The 22,710-nt window shown below is 47.3% G+C and overlaps 3 protein-coding genes across 11 annotated transcripts in view; 1 reads left to right on the top strand and 2 right to left on the bottom strand.

Moving 5' to 3' along the window:
* The window catches only part of FAM131B (family with sequence similarity 131 member B), a 50,391-nt gene extending 49,628 nt beyond the window's left edge, over positions 1–763 (bottom strand). Inside the window, exon 1 of the mRNA XM_017814712.1 lies at positions 634–763. The gene's annotated coding sequence lies outside the window, so the exon portion shown is untranslated. The remainder of the gene's footprint in view (positions 1–633) is intronic.
* ZYX (zyxin) overlaps positions 1–13,154 on the top strand; it is a 28,926-nt gene extending 15,772 nt beyond the window's left edge. For 2 of the 9 annotated variants that reach the window (XM_017814704.1, XM_017814699.1), the window contains exons 2-10: positions 4,189–4,449; positions 8,049–8,248; positions 9,239–9,331; positions 9,627–10,133; positions 10,448–10,589; positions 10,674–10,843; positions 11,001–11,179; positions 11,408–11,528; positions 11,951–13,154. In XM_017814704.1, the coding sequence (XP_017670193.1) occupies positions 4,200–4,449; positions 8,049–8,248; positions 9,239–9,331; positions 9,627–10,133; positions 10,448–10,589; positions 10,674–10,843; positions 11,001–11,179; positions 11,408–11,528; positions 11,951–12,061 (1,773 nt within the window). In that variant the 5' untranslated portion in view covers positions 4,189–4,199 and the 3' untranslated portion in view covers positions 12,062–13,154. Of the gene's footprint in view, positions 1–109; positions 438–785; positions 883–918; positions 1,072–3,316; positions 3,429–3,620; positions 3,746–4,188; positions 4,450–8,048; positions 8,249–9,238; positions 9,332–9,626; positions 10,134–10,447; positions 10,590–10,673; positions 10,844–11,000; positions 11,180–11,407; positions 11,529–11,950 lie in introns of those variants that run through there. The other 7 variants (XM_017814695.1, XM_017814703.1, XM_017814700.1 and 4 more) reach the window with 7 other exon arrangements.
* A 3,618-nt stretch (positions 13,155–16,772) lies between these two features.
* The window catches only part of EPHA1 (EPH receptor A1), a 34,200-nt gene continuing 28,262 nt past the window's right edge, over positions 16,773–22,710 (bottom strand). The window contains exons 10-18 of the mRNA XM_017814687.1: positions 22,533–22,588; positions 22,135–22,257; positions 21,846–22,031; positions 21,336–21,397; positions 20,731–20,940; positions 20,003–20,152; positions 19,147–19,340; positions 18,671–18,826; positions 16,773–17,807 (exon numbers count right to left, since the gene is read on the bottom strand). Of these exons, the coding sequence (XP_017670176.1) occupies positions 17,729–17,807; positions 18,671–18,826; positions 19,147–19,340; positions 20,003–20,152; positions 20,731–20,940; positions 21,336–21,397; positions 21,846–22,031; positions 22,135–22,257; positions 22,533–22,588 (1,216 nt within the window). The 3' untranslated portion in view covers positions 16,773–17,728. The remainder of the gene's footprint in view (positions 17,808–18,670; positions 18,827–19,146; positions 19,341–20,002; positions 20,153–20,730; positions 20,941–21,335; positions 21,398–21,845; positions 22,032–22,134; positions 22,258–22,532; positions 22,589–22,710) is intronic.

Raw genomic sequence — 22,710 nt, 5'->3', positions numbered from 1 at the left:
CCTTCCTGAGAGGCTTTGAAGCAAGAAGCAGCAAAGGCTGGGGTTGAAAATTACATGTTCTGTTGTGCTGGGTCAGGTTGTCCCCGTTCTAGAGCAGGGCTGGAACCACAGCCAGCACTGGGATAAAAATAAAACCGATGTGCAGCACTGGCAATGCAACAAAGCAATTCCTGTGGATAGTATTTGATATAAACCAGCTTATAGCGTTTGCCTTGCAGTCAGTGTAAGGAGAACAAGTCGCTTTTCTGCACGGTGGAGTCATCTGATGTTTGCTTTAATTTCTGGCAGAATGAGGGAGCGTGAGTCAGATGCTCTCACAGCTGGCTTGGGCGAGGAAGAGGCCAGCAGGGACCCTGACTCACCAGAGCCGCCGCATTTCTTCAGAAAATCCAGCTCAGCGACTGGAAGTGAAATCACGGGCTGGGGGCAGCTCCAAGGTTAGGGAAAGCGGGAGGAGCAGGGCTCTATGCGGGGGACAGTCAGCGAGCCCAGCCCAGGGTCGGTGCCGAGGGTACCGGTGAGAAACCCCGACAGACACGTCTCGCTCGCGTTCTCGGGCAGGCAGAGAACAGCCCCCTCCCCAGCCGGCACAGCCCGGGGCCGCTGCCCCGGCAAGCCCCGTCCCCCCGTTACCTCATTGCCACATTCCCCAGCGAGTGAGCTCAGCTGTGTGCGCAGCCTCGCGCCTTTTATGGTCAAACAACTTTGCCTGGGCGAGGCTTTTTTCGCGAGTTGGGAGGAAGCGCCGGGGCTCAGCCTCTCCCCCGCCTCTCGGTGCTGTTGCCTCTCCTGGCGGGCGGGCCGGGGCAGCCGAGGAGCCCGGCCCCAGCCCCAGCCCCGAAAGCCCCAGCCCCGGGGGTGGCATTTCCCGCTCCCCCAGAGGTGAGTCTCTTCGCTTGGCTTAGCGACAAAGCTTTTGTTCTTTGCCCTGGGGCTGGCGCGGGGCGTGGAAGGTGTGTGCGGGTTTCCTGCCGCTCCCGCCCTCGGACAGAGACCTTCGCTCTCGGTGGGGCTGATTTACGGTTGTGAGGGCGTTTGCCCCTCCGCAGATAGAAGGTTCGCGTGTGTGAGGTGAGTTTTCTTCTCTCTCAGTGCAATGGAGGCGGCTCAGCGCTCCCGCACAGCCCCGGGAGCGGGGGAGAGGGAGGGGGGGCTGCCGGGCTTTACTCGGGACAAGCTCTCTTTTGTGTGCGCATGGATGAGCGAGACACCTCGGGAGCCTTTTTCCAGATGTGTTTGAGAGAGGAATCTGGGGCGCTTTGTGTATGAAATTTACTTAATTTATTACTTTCTATCTCTCTGGGAGTGCCATGAGAAAGTGAAGACTCAAGTGCTTGCAAAGTCGTAGAACTTTCTAACGTTTTAAATATGTTTGCATAGCTTTTTGGAGTTTTTCCTCTCTTTTTTTCCTCCCTTGCAGAGGGAGGAGGCAAGCCCAGCATCTGTGAGAGAAGTTTGTAACTCCGAATATCCCCCTCCCCCAGCCCGGTTGCTTTAAGGCTCTACCTTGTAGCTTGCATAGCTGACTGACTTTTCTCTCTTTGAAGCTTTGTAATTTTGGGGCAGGCTCGGAGAACTTTCTGTATGAAAATAAGCATAACTCCTAAATCCGTTGAATCTGTTCTTAATACTCTTTTTTTCTTTTTTTCTTCTTTTTTCTGTAGTTCTCCTTCTGACTCCCCTCAACTGGGAGGAAGTTGGGCAATAGGGGAAGTGCAGATGCGGTGTATGAAACCACGATGCTGGGCTGGCTTTTACAGGGGCTCCCAGCGTGGCTGGAGCCAAACTGCTTTTACCAAGAGAGGTGAAAAATGGCTCTCAGGTCTCTGCTTCCTCAAATTCCTCCTGCTTTCACTACCACAGGAAAGGAGCAGAGCTTTTGAAAGTGGTATCATGGGATCAAATAACTGAAAGCTCTCTGGATGCATAAGAAGTGGCAGACCCACTACGGGACCTCCTGGGAGATGTCACTTGGTTTTGTCCTCCTACTTTTCCTTGCTGTCAGAGAGAAACAGTGTATGAGGCAACTAGGTATCCAGACTGTGTCCTTTGAGGGCATCTTTCTTCTTAGCTCCACTTGAGTCATCTTAAATACTGTTACAGGAGGTAGAAAAATCTCTCCCCTTGGGGAAAATGTGAGGATGAGAAGGATTTGAGATTAGGTCTTTTGGCATCACATTCCCTCTTCCATAGCTTTCACAATCTGCGCCACAGGACTTGCATGAGCTGTGTGTTTCTGCAAAGGCTTAGATGGCATTGGCAGCGCCCCAGGGTTGGGAGGGTGACTCTGCAAGGCCAGCCTTTTCTCAGGCGGTTTGGTCTGTGTGGGGGTGGACTGATAAACAGAAATAAGGATGAGCAGGGGCAGCTGCTGGATGGAGACAGCCCTGAGCAGAAAAGGGCCTTAAGTACAACATAGCATATCGAGAAATGGACTTCTTTGGGTTAAGGGAGATAGCATCTGCTGGTAGCAAAGCCAGTGGATTTTTGTGAAGCAGCCAATGTCCCGAGACTGTATGTTGACCAGCTCCAGTATGGATCATGGTTAGAAGTGACATTGTCACTGTAGTGTTCTGCTCATAATGCTGTCAAATCTGGTAGGACTACTGTTCCACCATGTGGCTCACTACACCATAGTGAAATAGTCGAGCATGAGGCAGAAGTCTCTAAATAAAAGCTGGAGGTCTTTTTAATAGCTTCTGTAGCTTGGCTGGAAGCTTTAGAATGGAGAGAGTTGGTCAGTCCCTTCTGACTTGCAAGTTTGCTTGACCCCTACAAGTTTGAGGGATTGAGGACAGACCTTGCTAATTACTCTTCAGCCTTGGCCCTTTCCTCATGCTGGATCAAGTGGGAGATGCTCAGCACAGCTTTTTGGTTAGTGCTTACTGTTTCAGCCTCTTTCTCCCTTTGAAAACCCAGAAGAGTTTGTCCAAGCATATGCAACTCATCAGCCCTTCACAAAGGGAAGGAAAAGTGCAGCAGCATGGACGTTGTGTTTGTGTTGTCACATGCTTGTGACCTGGAGAAGCTGTGACAGGTTACTATATCGTGCCACACTGCACTGAGTCGTGGGAGCGCTTAGAATGGGGCACGAAGGTCTTATCAGCAGCCAGGGGTAATCGGGGTTGGGCGGATATTTGTGGCACCAGGGCTGTCTGTCCCAGCAGCTGTTATTGTCCGTGAGAGAAGCCGGCAGTGTGGAGGGGCACTGATTTGGACATGCCAACGTGAAATGCTGGCACGGAGCCCTTGTGCTGACGGCAGCCCTATTGTGCTGGGGTGTTAGGAGGGCTATAGGCATGCCAGGCTTTACAACAAAGCGTCTGGCTCCATGGAGGCTTCTCGCACGAGTGAGGTTGTTGGCCTGGGGGAATCCTGGAGCTGCGCCTCTTCTCAGGAGACCTGGGGTTCCCCCAGCAGCCGCCTCGGTACGGGTATCCTCCGGCTGCTCGAGCCGAGGGAGAGGGGCAGGTTCACAAGCCCCCAGGAGGCCTGGCGAGGGGAGCCCCGGCTACGGGGTGCTGCCCGCGCCCCTGGCAGCCCAAAGGGGCGGGCGGGGGGCGGTGGCGCCGAGGCGGCATCCGGGGAGCGCTTCCTGGCGGGGGCGGAGCGGGCGGCGGAGCCGCGGCCAGCCCGGCCATGGGCAGGGAGCCGGGATAGCGGGGGTTCTGCCTGGGGGTGTGACACCGAGGAGAGCCTCACCTGCCCCGTCCTTCTGCCTCCGCCGGCATGGAAGGGCCTGGAGGTAAAGGGTGGGGGGTGCCGGGGCTTGGAGTGGGGGCTGGGGGAGCGTTGCTGGGACTGTCACAGGCTGAGGTCGAGGGGAGCTGTCTGGCGTTATTGGGTAAAGGGGAAGAGGAAATGCTGACTCCAGTTCTGGGGGCACCCCTTGGGGTGCGGGGGATCACCCTCCTGGTCACCATGATCCCCTTTGGCATGTAAGGCTCTGGTGCAGCAGAGATCTGTGTTTCTCTGTGTCCAGAACCCCTTTGTGGTTAATGCCATCCTGAGTTGAAGTGGTGAAGTATGATGGCTCATTCAAGCTGTCTGCAGTTTCTGTTCCTCCTTTTTCCTCTGCTTAGGCACCTCACCCTCTGGCCTGACTTAAATTCCACATCCTCTCTATTAAGTTCCACTCTGGCTCAAGGATGACTTCATGTAGGTTTCCTCCGTCTTCTCTCCTGCCAGGTGCTGAGAAGATGGCCTCCCCAGGTGCCCCAGGAACCCGCATGACGTCCACAGTCAGCATCAACATTTCTACGCCCTCCTTCTACAATCCACAGAAGAAATTTGCACCCGTGGTTGCCCCTAAACCCAAGGTGAACCCCTTCAAGTCTGGGGGAGCATCAGAGTCATCGCTGCCACCGCCTCCTGGACCTGGTGCCCAGCGTGCTCAGATAGGGAAGGTGGGGGAGGTTCCATCAGCATCCATGTCCCTGCTGGCAGAAGGTAGGTGAGGGTTGGCATGGCAGATGTGAATATGCATTTCTAAATTCTCAAGGTGTGAGATCTTTGGCTGGGCTAAACATGACAACAGGGGCATAACTGCTATAAATGATGGATATTCTTGCTGTAGAGGCTGGCAGATTCCAGTCTCAGATATCCAGAATGAGATAAATGGATTAGAAAGGCTTCTCGAAGTACGTAGTATCTTCATTAGGAAAGGAGGTGGGAAGGCAGTCCTGCATTGCACTAATGCTGGAGGAACGCAATGGATTTTTCGCAGTATTCCCTGGGTGCATAGTTGTGTAATTGCAGTCAGTTTCTGGCCAGCATATCTGAGAGCAAGTATGTTGCAGAGAAGTTGACCCTGATAGTGATGAATCATGCTGTTGTCCTTCTTCATGATTGGTTCCAGCTCAAGTTGGTTATCTCTGACTGTGGAGATCCTTCTTGTGGACCCTACAATTGCCATCTTTCCTTCTGGAGAAGAGGAGGGAGAAATATTTGCCTGAAAAAATGATGGCAGTGATCATAAACAGGAAGTGAGACTTAGAGTTTGTATGTCTTGTACAGTTTTGTACTTTTCCTAGTGGTTTGGGTTGGGTGTGTTTTCCTGTGTAGAGTGACTTCTTGATTCACTGTGGTTTTCTTTTTTCTTTCTTTCTTTTTTTATGTGTTTTTTTTATTTCCTGTAGTGGTGGCATGTTGGGGGTTTTTTGTGTGTCATGTTTTGTTGCTTGTTTGGTTTTGTGTCCTCTAAGAAGCACGGCTGTGTGGTTCTGTAGTTGGAACTAATCAGCATAGGGCCATCAGAAATTTCCTTGAGGACTCCTTGCTAATGCTTGATGCTGCACATTACCCCGAGGTTCTACCAAGTCAAGGGTGCATCGCAGTCAGGACGCACATGTTCAGATAATACTGGTTTAAATTTCTTTCCCTGTTTAGCATAGACTGTGCAACACTAATATTTTTTAGGTTAGCATGCTAAGTTAGTGGGCAGCTGACCTGATGGTAGGAAGGCTGTTCCTGTGCTTAGAGGAGAGAAATTAAGCCATTTTTTTCCATGTCTCAAGTCACAAGGGCATGCCAGTGCTTTTGTCTCCTAGAATTGTACCAGCTAACTCTGGTGATCTATTTCTTGTATGTTGTTGGCTGGAATCTTGTATCTGTGGAAACCAAGGTCCCATCTTAGGCTTTATGGTCTTCTGCTATAGTTGTGTGAATTAGGGATGTGTCTGTCAGAAGGTCTCAAACTGACACAAATACATTACATGAAGTACTAAAGTAGACAGATTGATGTTAAATTTTTCAGTGTACAGTGTGAGTGGAACACTGGATGTTGTTTGCTCTGCTTCTCTGTTCCTTAAAATGTGTATTGTGAATGAACTAGACAGAAAGATTAGCTAAAGAACCATTTGTCACAGACTGCTGTGTCATCATCATTTGAGAGCTGCCAGCAAGACATCTGAAGTACAGATGAACCACCAAAACTCAGTCATGAGAGAAATGCATCTGATTTGATCCTTTTCTGCCTTTCTCATACACTCCCCAAACAAAATGTAGTATAATATAAAGCCATAGCAATTGGTCTCTTTGTCTTAAATGACAGGATGGCTAAATTAGTATTGCTGTAGGAATGTTATATTTAGTATTGATTATTCTATAAAACTGGTATAACAACTTTATGGGCAGCTTCTTTTTTTCCATAAATAATTAATAAAACAGGCTTTTAGCGTATCTGAAACAATGTGACAACAGATCAGGGCTTTGTTTCTTTAATATTCTTTGATTTCAATAAACCAAAAGGTAAGCATGTACAAACTGCACCCCAAACTGTAATTTCAAAGAAAAATTACAAACACAGTATTACTCCCTCCCCCCAATAGAATTTCTGTGGCACAAGAAGGCTTGGAAGAGGTGTTGCATACCAGGGCAGTTTATGCATTCCACAGGCTAATAAGATTTTGGCTTTCATTTTCTGAAAGGGCAGTATCGTCTCCCTTAGCTTACCGATCAGTCCTTATAAAGCCTGTTGACAACAGCTGGATATGAAGATGAAACGATTCGATTACTGCTGTTAGAAGTTGCACTTGGAGTAGCTGGAATGAAAACCTTGGCCTTTTACCCTACTGCTGGTTGAGGATAGCTAGGAAGAGAGGTGGATGTCCAGAAGAAGGGATGTGGAAGTTACACCTCCTCATCTTTGGTGTTCTTGCTGCATGGTTGATAAGAGGACAACTTTACCCATACCCAGTGAAGGGAAGAGGATTCACATTTCTTTGACTGTGTTGTAGTAGAAAATGTCTGGTTTTGCCTGTTCCGCATCTTTGGCAAATTGGAAACAGTGGGGTTTTCTTCTAGGAGACTGAAGTCCTCTGGTGCTTTTTCAGCCTGCTTTAAAAGGTTCTGGAAAATTTCTCATGTCCTAATATGCACTGGATGTGAGGACATCTTGGCCTCCAAAAGGAAAACTGTTTTCATCCCCCAGAAAAACAAAGAAGTTTCAAAGATTCTTCATATGCATAATGGGCAGTTGCTGCAACTTGTTTTTTTCCCCCCACACTTGTTTCCTATATGCTTACTGCCCTGCTGTGAGGTGCCAGCTAATTTTCCTGTAAAAACACAGACTCTTCAGGATCCTGGGTTGTCCACTGGCACTGTCTTTGCTGCTCTGTATCCAGTAACTTGAGCAAGTTACTGGCAAGAAAAGCATATGCTGTGGACCAGCAACTGAGACAACGAGTGGGAAAGGACGTAGTGAGATGTGTTTACCAAATACACGATAACTATTCTCAGTGACTAATAGCAACAGCTATTGAGGAAAGATTACATGATTGTGAAAAGCCTGTGGAGTTCAGTTGTCCTTGGTGGGTGCTAGGATCCCCTGGGTACAGCAGAACTAGTGTGTGCTCACAGCTCAGAGGGCCAGTGGCGTCCTGGGCTGCATCAGAAGACCAGCAGGTCAAGGGAGGTGATTCTGCCCCTCAAGTCTACTCTCGTGAGACTCCACCTGGAGTGCTGCGTCCAGCTCTGGGGTCCTCAGCCCAAGGAAGACATGAACCTCTTAGAGTGGATTCTGGGGAGGGCCACAAAGATAATCAGAGGGCAGGAGCACCTCTCCGACGAAGACAGGCTAAGAGATCTGGAGTTGTTGAGCATGGAGAAGAGAAGACTGGATAGACCTCATTGCAGCCTTCTAGTACCTGAAGAGGCCTTATAAAAAGGAGGAACTTTTTATACTGGCAGATAGTTACAGAACAAGGAGCAATGGTTGTAAACTGAAACAGGGCAGGTTTAGATTAGATTAGATATTAGGAAGAAATTCTTTACTCAGAGGATGATAAAGCACTGGAACAGGTTGCCCAGAGAAGTTGTGGATGCCCCATCTATGGATGTCCACATTGGATGGGGCTCTGACCAACCTGATCTAGTGAGTGGCATCTCTCCCCATGACAAGGGGGTTGGAAATAGATATTCTTTAAGGTCCCTTCTAACACAAACCGTTCTATGACTGTGACTCTACTTGTTGCAATGCCTTTAAGAACCCTCCTGGCTTGGAGTAAGAAATGATCCAAATTTTTATTCTCATTCTTTCTTCCCCATAGACTTTCCACTGCCGCCTCCTCCTCCACCCGGAGAGGAGACAAGTTTCTCCTCAAACTGTGCATTTCCACCACCCCCGCCACCCTTTGAAGAACCTTTTCCACCAGCCCCAGAAGAAGCTTTTCCTTCTCCTCCTTCTCCTCCTCCTCCTCCTCCACCGATGTTTGATGAAGGACCTGTGAGCACGGTACCTGCCCCACAGGTGAGTGAGGTTCAAAGGAAGTATGGTTTCTGTGATGGTCTGTCAGTTGTGACAGCTTCTTGCTACTCTCTGACCTCAGCAGCAGGAAGCCCTGAGATCTGGGAAAGCTGAAAATGCTACCACCCCATGGACCAGCATAGGTTAGGGTCAGCTGTCTGGGCTGCAGCTCTGCAGATGAAGGACCTAGGGTTCTCGGTGGACAGTGAGTTGAATGTGAGCCAGCAATGCGTCCTTGTGGCAATAAAGGCCAACCGCACTCTGGGCTGCACTTGTGAGAAAAGGGCAAGGACTGTGATTATTCCTCCCTTCTGTGCTAGTGAGGCTGCATCTTGGAGGACTGCATCCATTGGGTCTCTTTGGTATAACTCCAGTGGAATACTGAAGGAGATGCAATCCAGTAGAAGGTCGTAGCAGTCATTGGGGGTTGGAGTAGAAGAAGCGGCCAAGGGAGGGATCTAACTGCAGTCTGCAATATCTAAAGGAGGGCTGGAGAGAAGACAAGATTCTTCTTACTGGGGCACAGCAAGAGACAATGGACAGAAGTTATGGCAAGAGAAATTCCTCTTGGACAGAAGAAAACGCTGTTCCGCTCCAAGGGTGGCTCAACGCTGGCACAGATGCCCAGAAAGACTGGGGAACCTGCATCCCTGGGAATGTTCAGGAATCATCTGGACAGGGCCCTGAGCAACTTGGTGTATCTTGGGAGTTAGCTGTGCTGTGAGCAGTGTGTTGAACTACAGACCTCCAGATGTCTTTTTCCACCTAAATCTGTCTGAGAACTTCTTTGGGCTGTGCATTTTCCTACTCTTTGTAGACCTTGGAGACTGTATCCTGTTCATCTTCACCAACTTGTTATCCACTGAAAGCAAGGAGCAAATCTGTACCACAGTCCAAAGTATCAAAATCTGCTATTGTAAGGGGATGCACTCATTTCTCTGGCTGTTCCTGTAACATGCTCTGCTCCCTTTTTCCTCATGGATGGCGGTATAGGTACGTGGCAAGATGAGCAGCATTGATCTTGAGATTGACTCACTGTCTCTAATGTTGGATGACATGGAGAAGAATGACCCCTTCAAATCCCGGGTGAGCTCTCCAGAATGTTGCAGGTGGAAGAAGAGATGACTAGTTTGCTGAACAGAGGTAGTGAGAAAGGTGCTACTGAAGATTAAAATGTCTGGATAAACTATAGCATGGAAGTATTCGTGAAGGACTGGAAAGCATAGATTTTGCAACTTGTTAGGACTGCTAAATATGTAACAGTTGGTACTCCTGGCATTCTGGGTCTAGGATAGCTGCAGACTTACTGTTATAGGTGGCATATTTTCTCTTCCACCTTGCTGATAACTGCCTGTTTTCCTTCTGCTGCTTCCCTTTACAGATAACTCCAGGATCCACAGGTTCTCTGGAGAAACCATTGGCCCCAAAAGCCCATGAGGAAATGCCATTTGCACCCAGAGATACTCCTCATTCCTTTCCTTCCAAGTTCACGCCAAAGCCAAGTGGAAGCTCATCTTTCAAGCCCCCTGGAGTTGATTTGAACCCCACTCCAACCCCATGGGCAGCCCCACAGCAACGCAAGGAACCACAAGCACCAGTCCCTCCACCCCCCTCTCTCCCTCCTGCTCAGCCTACCCCTAAATTCACCCCACCTTCTGTTGCTGGCTCTCCTATATCTGTGTCCAAATCAGATGCCAGTGTTCCCATGGCTCCCTCAAACTCTACAAGATATCCTACCTCCCTTCAGACTCAGTTCACAGCCCCTTCACCTTCAGGTCCCTCCTCTCGACCACAGCCTCCCAATTTCACCTATGCCCAGCAGAGGGAAAGACCCCAAGTGCAGGTGAAGCCACGTCCAACAGAACAACCTGCTGCTGCAAAGGACATGGTAAGGGAAAGAGCTATGGATGTCTTCGGACAGGCACACTGGGAGTGAAATCACAGGATGAGGGAGGTTCTGCCACAGACTAGGGTAGGCTGTTACCCATCTGAAAGAGAGATGTAAATATAGAGAGAGTGGTGAAGAGGGGATAGGACTTCATGTGACCGTAGAAAGGAGCAAGCAGAGTGGATAGCAGATTGTTCCCTAAAGAGGGATAGAGACGACCAGTAAAAGTGAGAGAAGTAGGTCTATTAGGGACTGGGTGGGAAGGACTCTGTCTATGTGTGTCCTTTGGAATTGAATGTTTCTTCTTCCTGCAGCATAGACCCACAGGTTCCAGTGCGGATCCACCTAGAGGGAATTCCTGTCTGACCATGAAGGAGGTAGAGGAGCTAGAGAAGTTGACTCAGAAACTAATGAAGGATATGGAGCATCCGCCCCCCTCAGAGGCTGCTACTTCTGGTGTGTTCCCTCGGTGGACAGCAGTAGGACTAAGACTGCGGTGAGTTTTTATCTCTCCTAATCCCTTTCTTCTTCCATTGACAGAGCTCTGCGGCTTCTGCCGGAAGCCCCTATCACGAACTCAACCAGCCGTGAGGGCCCTGGACAGCCTCTTCCATGTGGAATGCTTCACCTGCTTCAAATGTGAGAAGCAACTGCAGGGGCAGCAGTTCTACAATGTGGATGAGAAGCCCTTCTGTGAGGACTGCTATGCTGTGAGTCACTGGAATAAAAGCCACTGGAGAGTGCTGAGTTTGCTGTGGTTGCTCTCTCTTGCTTTCCCTTCCTCCTTCTGTTGTGGCTCTCTGTGGCATAGCCTTGCACAGGTGGTGGATTGGATTAATGTGTCTTACTTGTTTCCTTTGGGCTCAGGGGACCTTGGAAAAGTGCAGTGTCTGCAAACAGACCATAACAGATCGGATGCTGAAGGCTACTGGTAACTCGTATCATCCCCAGTGCTTCACCTGCGTGATGTGCCATACCCCTCTTGAGGGGACCTCTTTTATTGTGGACCAGTCCAATCAGCCTCACTGTGTGGATGACTACCATAGGTAAGGAGAGAGCACATACATGTGGGGGTTGGGTTGCCCATGTCATCTGTTGGATGTGAAGTTAAAACTGTCAGCAATGCACCCTGTAGCAGTTAAGGTCTCTTCCCACCTAAACTTCTTTGTGATTTATTATTCCCTTGTGGCTAATACTATTGAACAGCAGTGAGAAACCTGCCTTGAATGTCACCACAGTGGTCACGGTCTCCTCCATGTTTTTGTGTGTTGCAGAAAGTATGCTCCACGCTGCTCAGTCTGTAGTGAGCCTATCATGCCAGAGCCTGGGAAGGATGAGACAGTGCGTGTGGTGGCACTGGAGAAGAATTTCCACATGAAATGTTACAAGTGTGAGGTAAGCCTGGTGGCCAACTCCTCCCATCTGTCCCATGCCCATCACCAGCAACTGCGTACCTTTTGTTATCTATCCTGACAAAATACTAAAGTTGTTTTGAATGAATCTGGAGCATTTTTGAAGCAGGTTCAGGAGAAAATTAGACATTTGCAGACCATGGGTCCATGAACAAGGACTATACAGGGTGGCTGTATTGTCCAACACCCCTAATGCAGCAGTTGTGTATACCAGGGGAGCATGCTGGGATCACAGAAGTGGCTCACTTTCCCCTCAAAATAGCATCTCCCATTTGCACCATCAGAGAAAGAGCAGTAGGCTGTGAGCCATTATCCTGATATGGTGGGGCATTTCTTACATCCTTGAAGGCAATCACCTTGCCATGGGCTGTTGTTGAGTTCCCTTCCTCTTCTTTCCCTGTTCAGGACTGTGGGAAGCCCTTGTCCATTGAAGCAGATGAGAATGGGTGCTTTCCACTGGATGGGCATGTGCTGTGTATCAAGTGTCACACCGTTCGTGCAAAAATGGCACGCTGAGGAGCTTGGAGTGGGCATATCCTTGAGACCCCCCTGCACTCATTACTCTTCCCCTCCCTGCCATTGTCCTACCCTTCTGCCTGACAAGGCAGATTGCTACCAATGGAGACTATGCCAGCACAGTTCTTTACTCATGTAGGATTCACCGCTCCTAGACTTCACTCTGCACACCCACCAAGAAAGGACCACTTCTGTTACTGTTTCCTGGCCCCAGTATATTCCAGGCTGGGGTCTATGATCAAGGTGAGTGCACAGTCGCTGTTCCCTCAAGATTCTGGAGGAGAAAGACCAGACCTCCACCACCGCCTGGTGGAAGTAGCAAGAACGACCTGGTGGCAGGTGCTGGGAAGGGCTGAGCATTCTGCAGTTCCATGGAGCCAAGAATAATGATGGGAGTTTAGAAGGTGGAAGCCTACATCTCAGCACCACTTCTGTCTTCAATTTTATTTTCTGTCTTGTGGCACGTCATTGTTGGGATGTCTTCCCCTGCTCCCTCCCTGACTCCTAGGTTAGTGTGTGGAGGCAGAACATTAAGGATCTGTTACTGTTGCTGGAAAAAGCTAACCTGCTATAGCTTTCCTGTTTTTAATGGATTTTACTGATTAACTGTCTTGTCACCTTTTTGTTTTCCTTAGCCAGATTAAACTGGCAATATTTGAATTACTACTCTGTTCCTGAGTTTGGAAACATTTTTTTTGTTTGTTTCTAAAAAATCCTTTTCCCTTCCCAAAATGAATCATTTCCCAGTGTGGTTTCTGGACAGCCAGGCTGGGCACCAGAGTAGCAAAGCAGTCCAAAGAATGCATGTTTACAAGTAAAGACTGTCATAAGGATGGGCAGCACACGGAGAGGAGACGTCTCTGTGCACGGATGAGGATTCAGCAGACTGAGGAACGTTTCCCCATTCCAGTACGGATTCTGTCACTGCTGTCAGTGAAAGCTGCAGTGTAATTGCAATGTACTGTCTGGCTCTAAGTGTTACTGCACCGAGCCCCATTTCTAGACTAGAAACTCTCAAACTGAACAAACCTTTTGAATAACAACACTGTCCAACCACTGTTTGCATTCAATAAAATGTGTGGTTTTTTCCATTTACCTGTCTGCTGTGTTTGTTCAACTGCCCACGAAAATTGGTGTCTTTGGCAGTGGAGAATGTATAGCTGCTCTTCCACCTTACCTCCAGAGATGAGGAGTCTGAACGTGGTGTTTTTCTCTCTGTGCCTTGGTCTCCTTTCCAGAGTGTTTAGTTCCAATTTTTCTGTACCTGAAGAGTAGCTCTCAGTTAAAGCAGTGGAAGACTGCATTTCAGTACAGCAAGATTGTAGTCTGCTTGATGTGTCACTGGGAGATGAATATTCCAGTCTGTTGCAAGTGGACTGTAATAAAAGTGGTCAATTAGCTTGCTTTGCCCTAACTATTGCTACTCTGAAAGTGTTTGTACTTGATGTTTATGGTTTTAAGCATGGTAGTGTAATGGTCACTGCAGGTGAAACTCCTTTGTGGCAAGCACCAATGTTTCTACACTTCAAAGACATGAAACCTACTCTTAATCTCTTGCCAGTTTTTGGAAAATCTTTGATGACTTCTTGCAAATTGATCCAGTAAATGCTTTGAGGTTTTCTATAGCATGAGCAAAGAATAAACAAATTGTACCTTTGATTTTTTTTTTTTTTTCCCCTTACCTGACTTCTTGGTGGTTTGTAGACATTGTTTTGAGAGGTTGTTTCTAGACTATATAAAATTGTATATAAATTATATATAAAATTTATTTATAAAAGCTCATGCCTACAACCACCAAGGAGTGTGAAGGAGAGAAACTGTGATGGGATGGAGAAGCGCTCTAACCTAGAGCTATCAGAGGATCATAGCTCTGGTGTCTGGGTATGAAACCTGTCCAGTGGAGTCAATGGGAAGGACACTCTGGATCACCTTATGGATTAAGGGGAGATTAATCCTTCTGAGGGGCATGGAGTACAGGGAAAGAGCATTTTATGACTGTACAACACTTTGTTATGGGATGTCTAGGGGTGGGATCAAATGCAGGAAAAGGGAGTGATCAAGGACAGGAAGCACCATGGGAAAACTGAGGGGAAAAGGGCAAAGAAGGTGGTGTCTGCATGTACAGAGCATGCTTGTCTGGCCATGCCCTATGTGTCATCAGTGCAGTTTGTCCTGCCTTTGCAATAACTTTTTTTTTCCTGTGAATGGACTCTATTCCATGCATGTGGATCTAAGCACCAGCAGCTGGAAATACCTGAGTCTGTGCATATTGAGTGGATGTGTATGCCCTTGTGTTACCACTAGCAAAATCAAGTCAGAGTAGCTGGTGAGTAGGGCAAGAGACTTGAGAGCCATGACATGGCATAGCTGTGAGTCTAGCTACAAGCTGTAAAGATTCCAGGAGATCCAAGCCAGCTACTCTTGGGTCTGAAACTCAGCTACTGGACCAGCTACAAGAGAACAGTTTGCATTTGTGTGTGAGGTGACTGGGAGACCAGGGAATCCTGGGGCCAGCTGCTGGGTAGAGCCAATGTCTAAGGCTAACTACTGGAGGGCTCCAGGGGGTGGGTGTGTGTGTGCATGTCTGAGTGCCCACCACTGAGCAGGGCTGCAGGCCTTGAGAATTTGCTTGTCCTGGTGCCAGCAACAGAGGAGGCTAGCTCAAGCTCCAGGTCATGGAGCCAGCTACTGAATAGCTAGTCTTGGACACTAGAGGGTTTCATAGTACATATGTATGTTTTTCCCTCTAACAGGTTCATCCTGATCAGCCAGAGAAGGGAATAGGATCAGGCTGTTTGTGCTGTGCTTGCATGACTGCTGTGCTCTCTGCCTCAGGCCAGTCATGTGCACTGTGTGTGCTTTTATGTACATGTACATATTATATGCTTGTGTATTTTGTGTGCATGAGTACCTATTGGGAATACATGCTCAGGCTTGCTAGTGGCTGTAACCTGAGGACATGGAACTGAACAGCCTCTTCTCTATCAGGCCAGCTGATTCAGCAGGTTTAAACAGTTGAAGTTGGAAGGGACCTCCTTGCTTAGAGCAGGGTCAACTAGAGCAGGTTGCTCAGGAATGTACCCCTCCATATCTTAATACTTCTGAGGATGAGAACACAACCTCCCTGGGTAACCTGTTCTAGTGCTAACTACTTTCAGTACCTTTTTCTTACCTTCAAATGGAATTTACTGCATTCTGCTGCTCCTTTCAGTGGATACCACTGAGGTGTGTCTGGCTTCTTTTTCATTCCCTCTCATCAGGTATTTATACACAATGATGAACCACCCAATCCTTTGCCTCTCGAGTCTGAACAGTACCAGCTCTCTCCTTGTATGTCTGATTATCTAATCCCTTCAAAATCATAGTGGCCTTTCACTGCACTTGCTCCAGTAAATCTTTGTCCTTCTTTGTGCTGAGGAGCCCAGAACTGGACATAACACTCCAGGTGTCTGATTGATGCTTGAATGAAGAGGAAGAATTGGCTCCTTCCAGTTACTGGCGATGCATTTGCTAATGTAGTCCAGATACTATTGTCTTCCTTTGCTACAAGGGTTCAGGCACAACCTGCTGTTTAGTGTGACCTGCAAGTCCTTTCCTGCAAAGCTGCTTCCAGCCAGTCAGTCTCCAGCTTGTACTGGTGCATGGGGCTATTCTTCCCCCTTTGCAAGGCTCTGTTATTCCCCTTTGTTCAGCTTCCTGAATCTCCTCTCTTACCATTTTTCCCCTCTATTAAGGTCCCTCTGAATAAGGGCCCAGATAGCACAGCTATGTGATGTATCAACCTCCCACCTTTCTATCACCTGCAATGACAGGCCAAAGTTTACACATGCATGACATAAGCTTGTAATCTCGTGTCAGCCTTATCAGGGCTTATGTGTTAGCCTGGGTGTCTGCCAGGTAGCAACTTATTATCTGTATTTCATATTAAAGACATCAATTACTAAGGCTGAACTTACTGATATACTAATGATTCATAGTAAGAGCTTGGTTTGTCAGCTCTAGTTACAGTGACTCGAATAGCTGTAGTATGTGTATTCTGTGGTACCTTGTGTATATTCTGCTGCTTCTCATGTTGAACCTTCTTGCTTTAGGTTGCAGTTCCTTTGCTCTTTGCTTCTTAACCCTTCTGTCTATCTGTGGTTAAGCAAGTCTTTCCCAGGAGCAGGAGTGTTAACTTATAGCCATAAGAACTTGGAGCATTATACAATTATGGAAATGTTGATAGTTATCTCTAGCAAGTAACTGATTACTGAATGTGTAGCACTTGCCTTCACCAACCTAGACTTGAAAAATAAATCTTGAGGTAGCTACTCTTCCCAAATAGATGAAAGTCTCAGGAACATCAGTGAGAATTTTTTTTATCCCTGGACAGTCTATTCTGCAGAAGGAAGTACTACTCATGTATTTCATCAAACTACAGCAGTAGCTGCTAATCTTTCTTATGATTTAGGAATAATAACAGCTGTAAAAAGATGGATATTAGATATGTATGTCTGTAACTGGGTTGAAAAAAAAATCTGAAGTGACCAAGTGCATAGGTATCCTTTAATCCTAATGCAACTGTACTTCCACATCAAGTCTGCAGTTAAATGGATAAAGACCATCAGCTGAAACAGCTAAACATGGATGTAAGGACCCTGCTGGAACTAATGATATGTATGCTAAAGGTCCCAATAATATTTGAAATAAGCCAAAGAACACCAACACAGCCTGCTCTGCCACAGATTTATTTACAAAATATTATTTACAGATATGTGTCTTGAGATCTGATAAATAATAACATTTCCTCCACAGAGAAGGAATAAGGCAGACCCCCTACACATTTTTCTGTTACAAATACCCTATCCAGCCAAACAAGACTATTCTCTCTTTTAAAAAGGGGCAGAGAAAAATGGATAACTAAAGGGGTTTCTGTTCATGGTATATGAAAAGGTATTAAGCCGTTTGGAGAGATGTAAATCTCCCCTCTGGAGTGTGCACGTGCAAAACAGCAACATGCTGAGGTGATGTTATCACACAAGTTACAGCAGGGTGTGCTGCTACTCCCAATTTGTCCTCTGAAGAAAGAAGTACACCACGGGTTGGTGTTCAAGGCAAGAACAGCTGAATTAAAAAATATATCCCTTACCAGCAGCCTTTTGAAAGGCTGAATAGTTTGTTCCTCTTGTAAAATAAGAAAGACAGAAGGCTGCTGAAGTGAGAAGGAATGTACGCCAGGGAGTGAATGAGCCCAGTCTCTACCTGTCTGTATTCTTGTGCCTGTTCCCTGAATGTCCCAGGCTATAAATCTGAACCCTCATTTCCAATCCTCAAACATAATTCACCACTCCCAGCCCATTTTGTATTCCATGTGATACACTGAGGGTCTGAAACTCCAGTATATGGACTACAGGGACTACTCAGTGCTGCACAAAATGGACTGTAGAAGACAGGGCTGAGAACAGTTTCTAAGACCAGTGCTCTGAAACATACTCATGGCTGCTGTAGAGCTAAAACAAGGGGGAACAGAAATGAGAGCAGGTGGTGTTGCCTCATGAGCCTTTTCAGTTCTGGTTGTTTTGCTTTGCTTGTCCCAGTCACTCATTTGGAAGCAATTGCCATAGGAATGATTCCAAGTGATATCTGGTAAGAATGGGCATTTTTCAAGCTTAAGAGCACAACAACTGATCACTCCTTAAATCCTTGGATGCTACACAGGATCCTCTTCTGGTGGCCTGGAAGTGACACTCCCATCTGTTTCAAATCCCTGGAGGAAATGGGAAAAGAAAGATAAAAATTAACTGCTGTTCTTATTCCTTGGGGATGAGGATGTGGGTAACAATTACCAAGCATTAGTTCAGAAAGCTTCCTTTCCCTCAGTGCCTCCTACTACACCTATCTTTACTCTAGAGGGAAGAAACTTCTAGATGTTCCTGCCCTTTCCTGGCATCTCTGCCCACCCAGTCAACTGACCTTTCCCACCTCATGACTAGGCCTGTGCTCCCAGTAAATCACGACTTGTTAAATCAGCTTGTGATATGGGCCATGTCTCAACCCTTTAGCATGTCTGTGCCTGCTCATTTGTTTTGTGTAACTGCCTTGGTTGGAGCCGGCTGTACATCCCCAACCCTATGAGAGAACACAGCTGTGTCGGTAAAGCATCTGACCTGAGTCCTTCTAAGGAGCCAGAAAGATTTGCTCTATGACAGAACAGTGCCTAGCTGATGGAGGCAGGGGAATATCACTAGCCCATATGGGGTTCACAGCAAGAAAATTATCTTATTAAGTCCTACAAGGGAGGGGAGATGGTCAGCTAAGAGAACTGTTTTCCACCTATTGTTTCCCCTTGCTGTTTGTGTCTGATGTTAGTTCAGAGCAGCTCAGACCCCCGAAGAGCCTCAAGTATGGACAAGGACAGTTAGGGAATTAGTCTCACAGTTTGGGCTGATCCCAATTCTGGGCTGGTTCTTCCCATTTAGGGCAAGAAGCCAGTCCACTTCCATGTAACTACATAGAGAAGGATGGAGAGATGCCTTCCAAGCAAATCTCAGTGCCTATTTAGATAGCACAGAGGCAGGCACAGCTATTTGTATCACAGCCTGAGGTGCCTCGTGGGTGGCCTGTGCTTACTCAGCAGTGAGCTCCAGAATGGACTCCATGGTGTCCAAGCCAGCAGTGCGAAAGTTGGAGATGTAGCGCTTCATACGAATGGATTCCAGCCATTCAGGGATGGAGCGGTAGGGGATTCCATCAGATCCACTGCAGCTGGGGAGACGGAGTGTTACCCTAGAGACAAATAAAACCTTCATTAGCCAGGAAACTACCTCAAGTGGACAGCACTATGAGACAGCAGCCAGAGGGCAAGCAAGCACCCTCTGACAGGGCTAGGCCAACTATCTGCTCTCTGCACAGTAAGGTCAGACCAGGCCACTGGCTATCTCTCTGTCACCAGGAGAGAGAGATGACTACTTACTATCTTCTGCACACAGAGCACGCAAGGTGCCTCTTGCCAGTCCGCATTGCTAGCATTGCCTCTCCTCCTGCTGGGGACAGGGAGGTGAAAATCTCCCAGTTAACCTCTCCTCCTCCAGTGACAGCCTGCTTACCTGGGATCAAAGTCTGCAACAGGCCGGAGGAGCTGGGGACTTGAGATGAAATGTTGCAGCTGTGCCCGGATTTCCTGAAAATGAGGCCTCCTCATCCGATCATGTGACCAGCAGCTCTTCATGAGTTCATAGAGGATAGATGGACAGTCCACAGGTGGGGGGAGCCGGTATCCATCCTCTAAGCTTTTCATCACCTGCACAGAGGACAGAGAGAAATCTGGCCAAGAGCAGAGAGTGCGGAAGAGGAGCCAGAAATCTCTGTGGGGCTAAGAGTGGGCCATTCACTGTTTTGCACAGTCTGAGATGGGTTGAAACAGATTACATGTGTATGACACAGGGTTTGGGCAGCACAGCACAAGATCAGGACACCTAAGGGATGTTAAAAAGCAAAGTGGCATGTGCACATACTTTCAATCCTTTACTAGCTTAGCTCCCCTTTGCCACTCAGGACATTTGTTCATGAGAAGTAAGGACCAAACGATCTTGGCACAGACATGGTGTGAAAAAGGGAAACAGACTCTGAGGAACAATTTCAACAGCATGTGCTGACCTCACAGATGTGCTGAGCCTAGAATGAGACCAGACACAATACTTGAGAGCCAGAGGAAGAAGAAGATGAAACAGAGAATTCTCCAGATACAAAGCCATAGCTGATTTATCCACTCTTAAATTTGGCTCATTGCTGTTGAACATTTTTTACCTTTAACTTGGTTGTACTGATTTTTAGCAGGGAGGGAGACATAGTTATGTATCCTAAAGAATATCAAGACTGCAGGTGGAGGGGGATCTACAAACGTTGGGCCTACATGCCTTGTTTATTTTTTTAAATCAGCCCTTGAGCTCAGTGTCTTGTTACCTCTTGGTTGGTCATGTGCCCATATGGCTTGTCACCAAATGACAGCACCTCCCACATGACAATTCCAAAGCTCCAAACATCACTGGCTGAGGTGAAAATCCGATGAGCAATGGCCTCTGGAGCTGTCCATCGGATGGGAATCTTACCACCCTGTGAAAGAGCAGAGACATAGCGTATCCAGCATGTATCATTAAGTTGTATTTCTCCAGTACTTTCATGCAAAGACCTTACAAAGCGGTTTAGAGTCTGGGCCTACTTCACTTGAAGTGACATGTAACCACCCCAGGGAAATTTCTCAAAAGGACAGAAATATTCTTGGAAAGTAAACAAGTTTAAGCCCTTTGTTCAGCTGAACACTACACAAAATCACTACTGTTGGAGTAAGAGCCTGACACCACGCACAGCCCTACTTTTGAAGGACACCATGCATTAAAATTGCTGGAACTTTCATTGAAAGACACAGAGATGTTTCTAGTCCAAAACCCTGATCACAGCAAGGCTATTTTCAAAGCTAGATTGAGTCCAAGAGATTAGACCTCTTACTTTGCTTCTCATTTTAAAACCACAGTCCCTCTGAATTTCTTAGCAAACAAAGTCAGCATAGACTCCAGAACGAAAAGTACCACCTTCTGAATCATCCACACTGTGACTTGCAGTTTTACTATGGGTTTTCCTCAGATACTACAGTTAATTTATAATACAAGACTGAAAGATTGTTTTTGCATTACCTTGGTTTCATAGGTTCCCTCTGCATCATTCTCCAATATTCGTGAGAGACCGAAGTCAGACACCTTGCACTGAAGACTGCGTGTCACCAGGATGTTGCGAGCAGCCAGATCCCGGTGCACATAATTGTGTTCTGAGAAGTAGGTCATGCCAGAGGCTATTCCCTGCAGCATACTCACAAGCTGCACAGGGCTAAATTTTTCCTCATTCTCCTGCATGGAAGAAGAAGTCAGAGAAGGTCCCAGTCAAGTGACATCAATCTGCTTGGCTTCTAGTCACTGACCTTATCAACTTACAAAAGTGGGTATTGGTGAGCAAGCAAAAAGGCAATGCTGCAGCCCAAAGGCCCCAACAGATTTTCCCTAAGGGACTGGTGGTGGTCTCCAGAGTCATCATTAGGCACCTGCACTTCAACTACCAAGGACAGCACTCTGGTCACTGAGCAAACTGGATGGAATCACGCTTCAGCTGCTGAGAGTGGAAGTGTCCGTAAGCAAAAGTAAGTGGATGTCTGGATCTTATTTCTAGTCTTATTTTAGGGCCCTAAATCCAGGTCAAGTGCAAATTTTGGCAGTACACAAGCCTATTACAGATTGGAGTTTCTTACCCGGAGGAAGGTATCCAGTGCTCCGTTCTCCATATACTCAGTGATGATCATCATTGGCCTCCCTTGAGAAAGACAAAGAGGTGTCAGCCTTTTTGAAATTCTCCTACTCTTGCCTTTCAATGCTCTCCATATTGCCCCAACACAGAGAATCATGTCCAACCCCAGCTAACACCCCCACTCCACTGGCACAGCGGCTGCCCCTTCTCCTTAGACATCTCCCAATGATCTTGTACTATTCCTTGTGTCACATATAACCTTGCAGCATCCCTTACACTATCCCAACTTCTCATCTACTCACCAACCCAATAAAATCTCTCCTAACACTGCCTCAGGACTCTGTTGGAAATCCATACCACTTCTCCCTTCCTCATTTTCTGCCATATGATAACATGACAATGCTTGTCTTCTCCCAGCACAGCCTCTCTGACAGCAAATTCTCTAAGAAAGGTATGAGAAATGTGCCAGGTTCTGCTCTCATTCCAGGACCCTCTCCCATACACTCTTACTTACTTTTGGTGACAACTCCTTCCAGACGCACAATGTTTGGGTGATTGAATTGCCCCATAATTGTTGCTTCACGCAGGAAGTTCCACCACTGTGAGTCTGAATATGTTGACTTCAGAGTCTTGATGGCAACCACAATACGTTCTTTCCCTGGGAGCCGCAGGGACCCACGATAGACCTCCCCAAACTCTCCTGAGGACAACCAGAGGCAAAAGATCACAGACGAACTCAGGAATAGGCAGCAAAACAACAGTGTGAGGAAACTGAAAGATGGGGAGAGCAACAAGTAACTCACCCTCTCCAATCACATTCTCCATAGTGACACAAGAGATATCCAGTTCCTTAGTGAACTCCAGTACCCCTCTGCTGGGGTCATCATATGGTTGCAGGTCTACATAGGGTTTCAACCAGACCTTCTCTATGGTAAAGGGAAACAAAAGAACAAATGAACTGTCAACTCTTTGGACAACACTCGTAAGGCAAAACTACAAAAGCAGAAGTGAATCCAGGGGATTCTGACAATGGCAGCAAACAAATCTACCAAGTACACAGCAAAGAGTAGAACTGCTGTGGGAAGAGGGAAATTACATGAGAAAAGCCATGCTCGTATCTGGTTTGAAACTAATGTTTCTTTTCATTTCTTCCAAATCATTCCAGGCTTCCCCCTGGTTTTACTATCCCTTTGAAGCTCACCTCGATCAAAGCCTGAAGTATTGTAATCTGGCCGTGCATGTCTCTGACGAGTCCTCCTAGTCATGAAAGAAGCAGTCATGAAAATAAAATGGTCAGGAGATAGCACAGAGAAAAGCAACACTTCCAGGGTGTCTTGGACAGAGTTCAGAGTAGCACAGAGCAAAGTGAAACCAGAATC

This window comes from Lepidothrix coronata, unplaced genomic scaffold (genome assembly GCF_001604755.1).
Source record: "Lepidothrix coronata isolate B3197 unplaced genomic scaffold, Lepidothrix_coronata-1.0 Scaffold46, whole genome shotgun sequence".
NCBI classification, from domain to species: Eukaryota; Metazoa; Chordata; class Aves; order Passeriformes; family Pipridae; genus Lepidothrix; species Lepidothrix coronata.
Note: the sequence above shows the minus strand (reverse complement) of the source record. Positions and strands in the feature narration are given on the sequence as shown.